This window comes from Triturus cristatus, chromosome 3_2 (genome assembly GCF_964204655.1).
Source record: "Triturus cristatus chromosome 3_2, aTriCri1.1, whole genome shotgun sequence".
NCBI classification, from domain to species: domain Eukaryota; kingdom Metazoa; phylum Chordata; class Amphibia; order Caudata; family Salamandridae; genus Triturus; species Triturus cristatus.
Window position 1 is genome coordinate 982,735,240 of NC_140584.1, and position 13,144 is coordinate 982,748,383.

The following is a 13,144-nucleotide window of genomic DNA, read 5'->3' on the forward strand; positions in this document are numbered from 1 at the left end:
TCGTGCCTGTCTTGTGCCAAATCATATGTTGTTTTTAAATTCAACAATTTTCCAGACCACCTGTTTCGGATTGGCCACTTCTAAAAAACTAAATTCCCCTTCTGTTCCAGATCTGGGCGCTTACCCAAATTGGGATAACCACACAGATCTGTCCCTTCCTGCTTTGCAGTCATTGGTTTCTAATACGTCTTTCAATATTTCGAAATTTAGTAGTGAAGGATGGTTACTTTGGCAAAGTAGTTCCGATACCTGTCAACGTCGTTTTCTAGGTCTGAAGCCGGGGTATACGCAGCAACGCGTAGATCCTCGGTTTGAGTCCTCTCATACAGTAACTACCTACTCTGTAGGGAAATTATGTCAGTCCTGGCTGCGACATTCCACCTTGGCATCTGTCAAAGTTCATTTATCTAGATTACATGACAAAATAGATTTGAATGATTTTGTTAAAGGTCCTGTGGGTGGCAGATCCAAAAGGTGGGCGTATGCTATTTACAACGAAGTATGGAAATTGTCGCAAGTTGAGGCGGCTTCCAGATTGAGAGCTATTGATCAAGCGAATATGGAAAAGGTATTAGCAGTTATTGATAATAGCATTAACACTCTTTCTTCAAGAATTGTTGATATTGTACATGATGATATGTCTGTATTGTATCATGGTCAAAACCAGTTGCGTTTTGTTATGCAGTTTGCATGGACTTTACAAACGTTAAAGGCAGGGAAGGTCCCCTGGGACTATCTGAATACAACATCATTATTCCTTCCCTTTAACCTTACTGTAAAGCAGCAGTTCATGTACATGAAAGATGCTACATATTCATTGTTACACATTGAAAAGTTGGAGCCGTTACCTTTCTCTGTGGCGGAATTGAATTCAGCCGTGTGGTTAGTACATGGATTGATCACGCTGCCTTTCGCGCTTTTTAAGTTTACGTCATGCATGAAACACTATGCCCTGGGTAGATATGAACAGCTGGGTACCGCTTTCATACATGAGGTTTGGTCCCTCCCTTTTACGTATAGATGTACTAGAGATGGTACTGAGGTTTATTTGAAAGGTGAGGAATGTACCACGACACCTGATCATTCTGTAGTATGTAGGCACATTCAGTTGCACGGTGATTGCAATGTACACGCCCCGAATTTGGCCTGCGTCCTCAAAGGTATCCCAGTCCCCGTGATTACACCATCTTTCACGCTGCTTGCAAACGGTAGTTATTTGATTTTGAATAATGAAGCTTGCTGCGGGATGTTAGTGGGAATCCCATACATAGTAACTGTATCGCAGAGAGTAGTCTGCTGCAATAATGTTCTATTTCCTCCCCCGCATGGGCGGCTGGATGTTTCCATCTGGCCTTCGATTCCGACCTTGAAAGCAGAGTTCAACAAGATGAGCAGAATAAGAGCTCTATTGTCCCAAAAGGAGGTGCCATTGACTTCCTCCCGAGAAACATTTGTCCTTCACGTGGCAAATACGCGCACTGAGGTACAGGCTCTTTTGAATACAGACCTCCCCCTGCATTTTGGAGCTTTGATCCAAACAATTTTCAATGCCTCGTCCACAACCGGCCTGGCTCATTTTTTTAAGCTTGTGGGCTCAGGCCTCGTGACCTCCTTCCAAACTATTTTTGGTGTGATTCCGGCATTTTTTCATTCTATTTTTTCGAGCGTCTTTGGAGGTGTTCCGCTGATTCTGGCGCTGGTGGCAGGTGTGCTGCTTTTACTTTTCATACTACGGAATGGCTGCCCTTTCTGTGCCTCACGACAACCTGCCCCGTCTGCATCTTCTTCGTAACAGGATGCTTGAATATTATGGTGTCCTGCCATTGGCGACTTTGAGCCTGGCATATGGATTATCCTTCCGGTATTCCTACTTCACCTGCGTGCAACCTGTCTTTCACTGCCTAGATTGTCCCTTTGAATGGCCTCTGGATTTGTGCTTATCCAACACGGTGTCTCCGGACCCGGATTATGATCGACTGATGAGGCCCTTAGTGTCTCACGAGTTCGCCTGTTCTGGTGTTCGGATTATGGCCTGTGGTGCGGCGCATGGAATCCTGGGTAATTGGGACATCGCAAGGGCGGCATATGACTTCTTGGATATGAGTTATTTGGAAGTACACGCTGGTTGCCCTCTGATGGTGCTAGAGGCTCCGCTGATTGAAGAACATGTATGTTCCTTTTCTTTGATTAACTGGATGGCTGAAAACCTTTAGTGGCCGTGCCAACGATTTTCTGCTGGAAGCTGTTGCTACGTATGCTGCATACACGTTCATGGATTGAGTGAACTGTCATCGACTATCTTATTTCTACCATGTCTTGAACATTACCTGTGACTTTGGATTGCTGGCTAAGGCAGCATTTTTCATTTTTTTTTTGACTTTCGAACTTTCTCTAACATGAAATTTGATTTCAATTTGCATACGCCTTGTTCTGCTCTGTCGAATTTGAACTCTGCGTTCTCTCATTTCTTCCCTACTGGTTAGTGCTCTGATCAAGGGGGCATGTAGTAAGGACTCCCTTAATACGTACATACATTGTTAAATTAGCATAACCACGTTAGATGTTAGAAAGCCATCTTGCTACTTTTGCACACGACACTGCGTCTACATGTTATTGTTTAAACACACTGCTGACTCGCGCTTTGCCTCACACGAAAGCAATCTGTTGTTACCATCCCGAGCTCTGCGCAGCGACCTTGGTCTGTACAGGGTGTAACAAACAGTCTGGGTTGTTAGACAATGCATGTTTTCCACTCTAGGTTGATCGACCCACTATTTAGCCATAACACACAGACAGCTGCGAATACCTGAAAGTTGATGCTTTTAATATTGCAGACATCATGTTTAGTATTCAGACCGAAGAAGAGCCTTCCTGCGAGAGGACTCCTGATGCTCCTGTGATGTGATTTCACTAAGCTGATCTTTGAGGTATGGGGTCCCCTATTCAAGCCTAAGAGACCTTCTATTAGCATAATAATAATATTAGCTTCTTAGTAAAGGGAAGGTGGTAGTATCCACTGTCATTATAACATGATCACTCCTTTTATATTCTATGGTATTGTAACGATGCTGATGGTTTTAATTATAATCATTTGTCTGCTTGTATTAGCCAAAGTACTGCATCTGAGGACACGTGGTCTATAAAAATAAACTCTTTTTATTTTCACCGTGTCTCTGTTTATTCTTGTTGTGGACTGATGTGAGAATAATATACGAACAGGTATTTCCGATTCCCACCATTCCTGAGAGTACACTGAGTCGCTTGTTCTGGGTTGTCTTTTCATTGGGATCGCCGAGCCAAATCTCGGATAACGAATGGGACACTTATGCTAGCCGGATACTGGGTTCTGGGTTCTGAGGTGAGTTTCTGGTACACCACAATTCACTGAGGTCCTGGGGTTCTACGCATAGTTCTGTGTATAAGCAGAATCCCTGCAACAAGAGAACAGAAGCACTTAAGCACTGGTTAGCAGTGGTAAAGTGTGCAGGGTCTCGATACCAGTAAAAACGAATTCAGCAAAAAGTAGGAGGAAGAAGGCAAAAAGTATGGGAATGACCCTGCAGAAAGGCTCATTTTTCAACCTGTATTAGGAAAATTTCCAATTGATAATTGGCATCTACCGAGCTGAGAAACAGGTCTAATGTTCTCTTATCTTGTTAGTAGTTTGTGAGAACATCTACTGAGGGCTCTCACGGGCAGGCATGACCCTCTGCTCGTATTGCGTTAGTGTGCTAACAGCCTTTTGACCTGCCCAGATACACTTTGCAGTGAAGTTTTGTTTTGAATTCTTGTGCAGTCTGCCGTTTGTGAGTTGTCGCAGCCACGATTACCCAAATGGCTTTCTGTGGCACTAGTAAAATCGCTGGATCATTTGTCTGCGACTACGTAGACATCAATAAACTCTCAGATAGGAGCTCGCTTGGGGCCTGTGAAGAAAGGTAGCTGGAACCTAAGCAATCCTTCTAGTTGTTGGTACTCTTGTCATTGTAACTCTAGTAGAAATCAGTTGGTTTGTGATGCTCCCTAGTACTCCTGTGGGTTTGGTTCATGCTATACAAGACACCAACAAAAATAATAATAAAACAAAGTGCAGCCATAAAAGGAACAGCACCATATACCCAATGACAGCATATTCATTCGAATGATGTTGTCTAGCAAACTTTCTCAGTGCTCCTATACTATGCATGTCAAAGACCAACAGACCACATACTATAAAAATGTTATCATTGAAACAAAAATACACTGTTCACGGTATGGGCTTAAATGGGCCACTGAACATCATACGGTACCTCAGATGCCAAGTCTGCAAACGTTTGATTAGCTTGTGATACCATATATCCCAGGGGAAATATAGGGCACAGGGGTTCTTTGTCTGGGTGGTAGGTACAGTTATGCAGGTAATCGTGTGCTTTCTCCTCATCCAGATTGCTCCTGAAAAAGGAAAAGAGACATGTTTATTTTTTTTTCTTCAAACGTATTTTTGAATTGAATTTCACCACAGGAGCGGGAAAGCAGTTTACCATGCACGTGCGCTCATACCATTCACAGCAGCAAATGCGATTGCCCCATTCCAACTGTCTGAACGTTCCTTCTCCGAGCCTCCCCAAGCTTTCTATAAGGTCATTTACCACTATATCCTGAAGATATGTCCTCCTCTACCTTGCCTTAGCTCCACCACAAATGGCCCTGGGGCTAAAGGGCAGAGGTAATCCAAGTGCATTCTGGGGTGTGTTAACTACCTCCGATGAAAATGAATAATACCCGTTATTAATTTTTACAAAATATCTCTTATTTTTTTGTGAATGCCTTTTCTTAACGTATCCCAGGCTTTTTTTAGACATTAATTTTGGCACAGAAAAATGCGGCTGGATAAAAGGACTTTCTCATCCAGCAGAGAGAGATTCCCCCATCCTCCCATGACCAGCCTTGCCTTGATGATGGGAATACTCAACCTCGTCCCTCTTCTGGAGCTACTCTCACTGCATCTTCTCTGTGAGAGACCTCTACATGGAGACATCGCTGCTCGTTGACTCATGCTGTGGTACATCAAGTTCATAGTATGCTCTCCATTTCCCCCCAGTCTGTCGGATTTCCTAGGACAACCCCAGCCCTTGAATACCACCATATCGACTCACATACACACATTCATGCCCTCATTGCTTTAGCAGGAGTTCATTTCTGGCCCCATATTTAAGGCATGTCTCCTTTAGCAGCAATAAATCGAACATACAAAACCCCAGAGGTATTTTAGGAATGTTCATGTTGTTCGGGATCCCAAGGGTTATCAGTTGGGGTGCCTCGGGGATATCCAGTTCCATTACTGCCTCCAGTTCCTGGATCACCTACTCCCAATATGAGCTAACCCTGGGGCATTACCAAATGGTATGGAGGAACGTGCCAAGCTCTGCGTTGCATGGAAGGCATTTGGGCATTTGTAGCCTTCACTATTTTGAATAACTTGCTTCTACTGAAATAGATTTGATGCAGTAATTTTAATTGACTAAACCGTAATTGAGTTTTGATTACTACTTTCCTAGAGTGCATCAGGGCCTCTTCCCAGATTAAACATAATTGAGCCTTTCAGTATTTTTTTCGAATTCATTTTTGCATTGATCGACGAATTGTATACTGGTGTCTTGAAAGAGGTCAGAAAGCATCCGATATCCACCCCTCCTTGAGTGTTTATAGGGGCCTGGTGTCAGCAGTGGGGTATAGTTCCTATTAAAGTGTACAGCTAGAAATCAAAAAGGAAATGTGGTGAGGCTGAGTTTCTCCACTACTGTGCCCTTAAGGGCAAAGGGGACTGTCTCTGTTTATATCTGAGCCAGAGCCAGCCTTCCCCGGGCCTTAGTTTGCTGAACAAGTAGTAGGGGGACCCTGGGCCTAGCTGTACTCCATATAAACTTCATCACTACATCCCGTAGTCATCCTCTACAAGGATTGGGAGCCTTGAAATAGATAAAAGGTTCTTAGGAGTATATTCATTTGAAACACATAGCCTGTCAAGGAAGTTCAGTGACAAAATATCAAAACCACAAATATCGTGGGGCATAAATATTGTGTCAAAAATATTGAAAACATAAGTATCGTTATCCTATACTTATAATGTAAATATCAAAATATTGAAAAAATGTATTGCTCTACATTAATATTGAACGCAAATATATAATCTTTTAATATAAACATAGTTAAACATAGTAAACTTTAAATATATTAACATTAGACAGAAATACACTGTAAATTAAATGTATTTAGATAATTTAAAAGTATATATAAATGTTATACTCATATATGTGTATGTTTATTTAAACATAGATAATGTCAAACTATTAATAAAATAATAATTGTAATTTATGTTACAATTTACTAATTTGTTGTAAAATTTTTAAAATACCTAAAAAATATATATACATATATATAAAAAATATACATACACACAATAAATTACAAACCACAACAGATCAACTGGGAAAAATTCTAAAAAACCTACCAATTTCATTACGCATAAAAAAGCAAATAAAGTTAAAAATGTACTTGTTACTTAAAACATATTACATATTATAAACAATAATAATTAAAATTAATATACTAAATGCAAAGACACATCATAATATTATAACTCTAAACAATATAAACGAAACTATAAAATTGTAGGAATAATGCATATACTATTCCCACACCAATATCTGCAACACTAGGGAAATAGTTGGACTCAGGAGGGGTAAAGTTTACTATCCCCACTCCAATCAGTGCACAGTAGGGAAAATGTTTGACTCAGGAGGGGTAAAATGTATTATTCCCACTCCAGTCTGTGCAATGGTAGGGAAAGCTTTGGATTGTGTAGCGGTAGAATTTAATATTTCCAGTACAGTCGTGGCAACAGTAGGGAAAGAGTTGGACTCAGGAGGAGTACAAATTACTATTCCTACTCTAGCCACTGCAACTGTAGGGAAAGTGTTGGATTGTGGGGGCGTAATATTTACTTTTCCCACTCCAGTCGGTGCAAAAGTACAGAAAAGATTGGACTCAGGCGTGGAAACAATTTACTATTGCCACTCCAATTGGTGCAATGGTAGGGAAAGCGTTGGATTGCGGAGGGGTAACATTTCCTATTCCCGCTCCAATCTGAGCAACAGTAGGGAAAGGGTTGGACTCAGGAGATGTTAAATTGACTATTCCCACTCTAATCTGTGCAAAAGTAAAGAAAGCATTGAAAAGCAGAGGGGTCAAATTTACCAAAACTGCTCCAGTCCGTGAAACAGTAGAGAGAGAGTAGTTCACTTCAAACAAATAAAATATTTTAGCATTTACATTAAAAAACATCAAATATAAATAGTTACACCTAAAATATATACATATATATATATATATATATATATATATATATATATATATATATCCAACATACAGGTAAGCCCCAAGGAGTGACGCCACACGAAGCTTAATCGCACTTGCTTTATTCCACAACCTGCCTGCAGGCAGCATTCGAGCACGGGTTTCACTGGTTATTAGTCCACGCCAGACACGTTTCAGGATTCGCTTGCTCCCTTCCTCAGTGGCGTTCATTTGAAGAAAGTCTGAGCCCCTATAGCGCACACTTTAAATTCCAACTGCCGTCCCAAGTGGGCGTGGCCATTACTCATGGTCTTCTGGGCATTGTAGTGCGCTAAGATCTTCCCCTTGTGGGGTGGCCTCTTCTTACTTCAATAATGTCTTTGTATTAAAATCCAAGTGGATGGAAACCACATGTTCAAAGCAGCCTGTCCCGCTTTGTGGTTGTGAACTCTGTGCATAGAAGCCAGCACCACCCCGCAAAGGCGCTGTACTTGCCTCGTCCCATCACTGCCGGCAACACGTTGGAGCCCGCATGGACCCGCACTACTGCGGTGGGCTTCACTCCGTGGCTGGGCACAGCCGAAATATATCCAACATACAGGTAAGCCCCAAGGAGTGACGCCACACGAAGCTTAATCGCACTTGATTTATTCCACAACATGCCTGCAGGCAGCATTCGAGCACGGGTTTCACTGGTTATTAGTCCACGCCAGACGCGTTTCAGGATTCGCTTGCTCCCTTCCTCAGTGGCGTTCATTTGAAGAAAGTCTGAGCCCCTATAGCGCACACTTTAAATTCCAACTGCCGTCCCAAGTGGGCGTGGCCATTACTCATGGTCTTCTGGGCATTGTAGTGCGCTAAGATCTTCCCCTTGTGGGGTGGCCTCTTCTTACTTCAATAATGTCTTTGTATTAAAATCCAAGTGGATGGAAACCACATGTTCAAAGCAGCCTGTCCCGCTTTGTGGTTGTGAACTCTGTGCATAGAAGCCAGCACCACCCCGCAAAGGCGCTGTACTTGCCTCGTCCCATCACTGCCGGCAACACGTTGGAGCCCGCATGGACCCGCACTACTGCGGTGGGCTTCACTCCGCGGCTGGGCACAGCCGAAATATATCCAGGCAGGTTGTGGAATAAAGCAAGTGCGATTAAGCTTCGTGTGGCGTCACTCCTTGGGGCTTACCTGTATGTTGGATATATATATATATATATATATATATATATATATACATATATATGGAACAAAACTTCTCTCAGGCTTCACCCCGAGTCCCAGGGTTCGTCGCAGCAAAGGAAAGCACGGCACCACAGAGAGTTCACCTTTAGTATTTATTCAGTCAAAATCTTCAAGGACACGCACAAAAGGATGGTCGACGCGTTTCGGCACTCAGCCTTCAACTGGACCATAGAGTCCTAATGTCCAGAATGTCTCTTTTAAAGCAACATTTTCAAATTAAGTAGTAGAAACTGAAGACATACTGGACATACATCGCAAAGTCAATCAGAATATATTATTTACAAGTAAATGAAAATATAAATCAATTTAGAATCACAGTAGTTCAAGCCACCATGGTGGTTATTTGTTGATGTAAATAAAGTTTTACAAAGTTCATTACGATTAAACTCAGGGAGTTGTGAATTGATGAATGACAATCAAGGTAAAGTACCATTTGAAATAGACGTTTACATCAACTATGTGAGTTCATGAGTAAAGTACGCATTATTGTCTAAATTCATTACGTTCCCACTCTTGAATCAAGAAGAGATTATATTGAATTAATTTCAGGTGAGTTTCATATATCTATACCAACAAAAAGTAAAAGGTTTTAGAAGAGATGCAATAAGAATAATGGACAACTGACAATTGTTGATCAAGCGTGGAAATGTGTACAAGTGCAAAAGAGCAAAAAAGACCAAAAAGACTGAAAGATGCCCATCATAAATTTTCAGTTTGAAAGCCATTACAGGTGCACATGTAATTCAGCATCCAAGTTATGTCCCAATGGGTTTTCGGTACCCATTAGTAGTATCAATCTTGACTCTGCTCTCCTCAAGGCAAGCATACGATTTCCACCCCTTTCATTCAACTTGACAATTTTGATGCCAGAATATTTAAGCTGACTATTGTCACCCGAGTGGAAGTCATAGAAATGTTTTGCCATAGGGTATGTAAAATCCTTATTCTTGATCGCACGCAGATGCTGTAGGATGCGAAGTTTAAGTTTATTGATCGTGCTACCTATATAATATTTCTGGCAAGGGCATTCCAGTCTGTAGACTACGTATTTTGATTCACAAGTGATATGGTCTTTAATCATTTCATGATGGCCATTCTGTAGTTGATAAGAGGTGATGTTCTTGCCATGTTCACATGCCTTACATTTTGGGCATTTCCAGAATCCAGGTGTGGTTAACCAGGACTTGGTGATAGGTAGTTTGAATTCAAAGTGGCTTTGTGTTAGTATGTCTCCCAAAGAGGCTGTCTTCCGATAGGTAATTCTGGGTGTGGGAGGCAAGATTTTCTTTAAGGTTTCATCAAGCAGTAGTACTCCCCAATGTTTAGAGATCATTTTTTGTAGTGCATTGCTTTGATTGTTGAAATCGATAATGAGTCTCGTGATGTTGGCAGTATCATCTTTGTGCCGACCCACTTGGAGTAATTCTGCTCTATTTTTGTTCTGTACCCTATTTACTGCTGTTTGAATCACTTCCAAGGGGTAACCACGTTGTAAGAACCGTTGACTCATCTCCTCAATTTGTAGATTGAGGTCTGACATCTCTGAGCAATTTCTTCTGGCTCTCAACATTTCCCCATAGGGGATACTCCATTTGAGATTCGCTGGATGCCCACTGTTGGCGTGAAGTATGCTATTACTGGCCGTAGGTGTTCTATGCATTTTGGTGCAGAATCTGCCATTAAGTATGTATACTTCGACATCCAAGAAAATAATGTTGGAAGTGCTGATGGTAAATGTAAAAGTCAATTGGTATCTGTTAATGTTGAGAGAGTCCAGAAAATTCCTAAGGAGCTCAGAGTCACCTTCCCAGACGATGAACAGGTCATCAATATATCTTGACCAAAATTTGATGTTCTTTGCGTGGTCGTCTTTTAGGACTTCGGTTTCCCATGATGCCATCAGAAGATTGGCATATGTTGGGGCAAAAGATGTACCCATCGCGGTCCCTTGTTTTTGTAGGAACACTTCACCTCTGAACAAGAAGACATTATGTGTCAAACAATAAGTCAACATTTCAATCAACATAGCAGAGTGTTCCAAAAAACAAATTGCTCTGGTATTGAGGAATTCTTTTACTGCTGTGATTCCATCAATATGGCGAATGGAGGTGTAAAGTGAAGAAACATCAATGGAGGCCATGATGTAATTTTCTTTCCACTGTAATTGATCAATTTTTTGCAGAAAATCCATTGTATCCCTCAAGTATGATGGGAGAGCTGTGACATAATTCATTAAAAAGATATCAATAAAACGAGATGTGGATTCCAGTAAAGAGCCAATGGAGCTAACGATGGGTCTTCCTGGTGGGTTGATTATGGATTTGTGAATCTTTGGTAAGAAATAAATTGTTGCCGTGATAGGATGATTGGTCTTAAGATATAGATATTCTTCCAAATCAATAAGTTCTCTCTCTTTCCAAGTCTTGAGTTTCAAATGATATTCTTCTGTCCAGTCTTTAGTTGGATTCTGGTTAAGCCTTTCATAGTGATCCTTATTGTCAAGTTGTCTAACAGCTTCTGTAATGTAATCCTCACAGTTCTGAATAACTATATTGCCGCCTTTGTCAGAGGCTTTGATAATGATGTTTGGATCATTACGTAATTCTTTTAAAGCGTTGTGTTCTTCAAAAGTGAGGTTCCATGTTTTGCTCTTCTTCTTGTGTTTGGTAATAAGTTTACCCTTTTTGATGGATGACATAGGACAATTGGTAGACATTTTGTTGATCTCCTCTACCATGATTTCCTGGAAGAGATCAATTTTATTACCAGGAGGGAATTGTGGACAAAACGTCGATCGATTTTTTGAGCCACTGTCACCTCCTCTGTTAGTCTCAATGCCTATGTTCTGACAATATTCTAAATCAGACATAGAAGAGTGATCGCTGGTACCAGCTTGTGTGGATGACTCAGTTTGTAATAAGGTAGCTGTTCTTAATGCTGGAATATCCTTGATACTCAAGGGTTGGATAGTGGGGCTTGGTGAAGATGCAGAAGATAATTCTGAAGGTTTCTCTTCAAAATATTTATTAAGTTTGATTTTGCGGCAAAATTTGTACAAGTCAATCCGTATGTTGGCTAGGTCCATATCTTTGTTAGGACAGAAGGATAGACCTTTGTTAAGCAGTGAGGTTTGAGCTTTGGTGAGGATTTTGTTGGAAAGATTAACAATTAAATTGAGATCTTGTGATTTTAGTTTTATTTTGTTCTTCCTCTTCCTCTTTTGGGTCTGGCCACCTCTCCTGGTTCTCCGTACATATATATATATATATATATATATATATATATATATATATATATATATATATATATATATATATATATATATATATATATATATATATATATATGTATATATATATATATATATATATATATATATATATATATTATCTACTGGCGGTCGCCAGTAGATAGTTATAGTTAGGACCGTATTTCCATAGGAAATCTGAAAATTCAATTTTTAATAACTTTGGCACCGGTTGACGAATCCTCGCGAAATTTTCAAAACTAATGGAGCGCTCCGTTCAGCTCCTACCCTGAAAGTCTCGGGGTGATTTGTCAAGCGGGGTCCGAGAAAAAAGGGGAGTCCCAAAACGCGTTTTCCTCATGCATTTTCCCATAGGACCTTTAGTCGAAGGTACAGCCCGAACGGCTGAACAGAATTACTTGAAATTTGGCAGAGAGGTAGTCCTCAGGTCAAGGAAGTGCCTTTTGCATATATGGAGTCAATCTGTTCAGTAGTTCCTGAGAAAATTGCATTTAAAAGCACATACATATCTATAGCCGCGCATCGTGCGCGCACCATAACGTGCTCGAGCGTAATTCTGATTGGTGGATTCATGACAGTCAACATTCGAATCGGTCGAAATCAGGAAGCGTCCGCCGCCATTTTGTTTGTTGTGGGTGCGAGAGTGAAAAAGAGAGGTGGTGAACGTGAAAAGGGGGCAGGGTAGAAAGTTCCTGACCCCCTAGCCTTTGTCAGGGTGTCCCTAAAGGACCCCGAAGGGTAAAAAAAACATTTTTTTTTTTTTAAATCGCGGGGTGAAAAACCATAAAAAAAAATAAAAAAAATTGGCATTTAAAAAACCGTACAAATTCACTTAAAAAACCATAGGTTTCACACACGTTATAGTTAGGAATTAGCATTTAAAAAACCTTGCAAATTCACTTAAAAAACCATAGGTTTCACACATGTTATAGTTAGGTGGACATTTCACTCGTAAAAAACCAATTAAATTACACCGTTATAGTTAGTTCAGATAACTATAACTCGCGCGACCGCCACTCTATCACAAAGATGATGTCATCAGTGATGTCATGAGTGATGCCACTGACCATGTCATGAGTGATGAAATATGTGACGTCATGAGTACTGGATTGCGGGCGCGCGAGTTATAGTTATCTGAACTAACTATAATGGTGGAATTTCATTGTTTTTTTACGAGTGAAATGTCCACCTAACTATAACATGTGTGAAACCTATGGTTTTTTAAGTGAATATATATATAGATATATATATAGATATATATATATAGTTTAAATGGAAGAAATTACATATTTATCACAAAATTTA

The 13,144-nt window shown here is 40.6% G+C and overlaps 1 protein-coding gene across 4 annotated transcripts in view; it reads right to left on the reverse strand.

Moving 5' to 3' along the window:
* P2RX1 (purinergic receptor P2X 1) overlaps window positions 1-13,144 on the reverse strand; it is a 997,156-nt gene that overhangs the window by 316,986 nt on the left and 667,026 nt on the right. For all 4 annotated transcript variants that reach the window (XM_085646926.1, XM_085646924.1, XM_085646927.1 and 1 more), the window contains one exon: window positions 4,290-4,431. In XM_085646926.1, coding sequence (XP_085503052.1) covers window positions 4,290-4,431 — 142 coding nt within the window. The remainder of the gene's footprint in view (window positions 1-4,289; window positions 4,432-13,144) is intronic.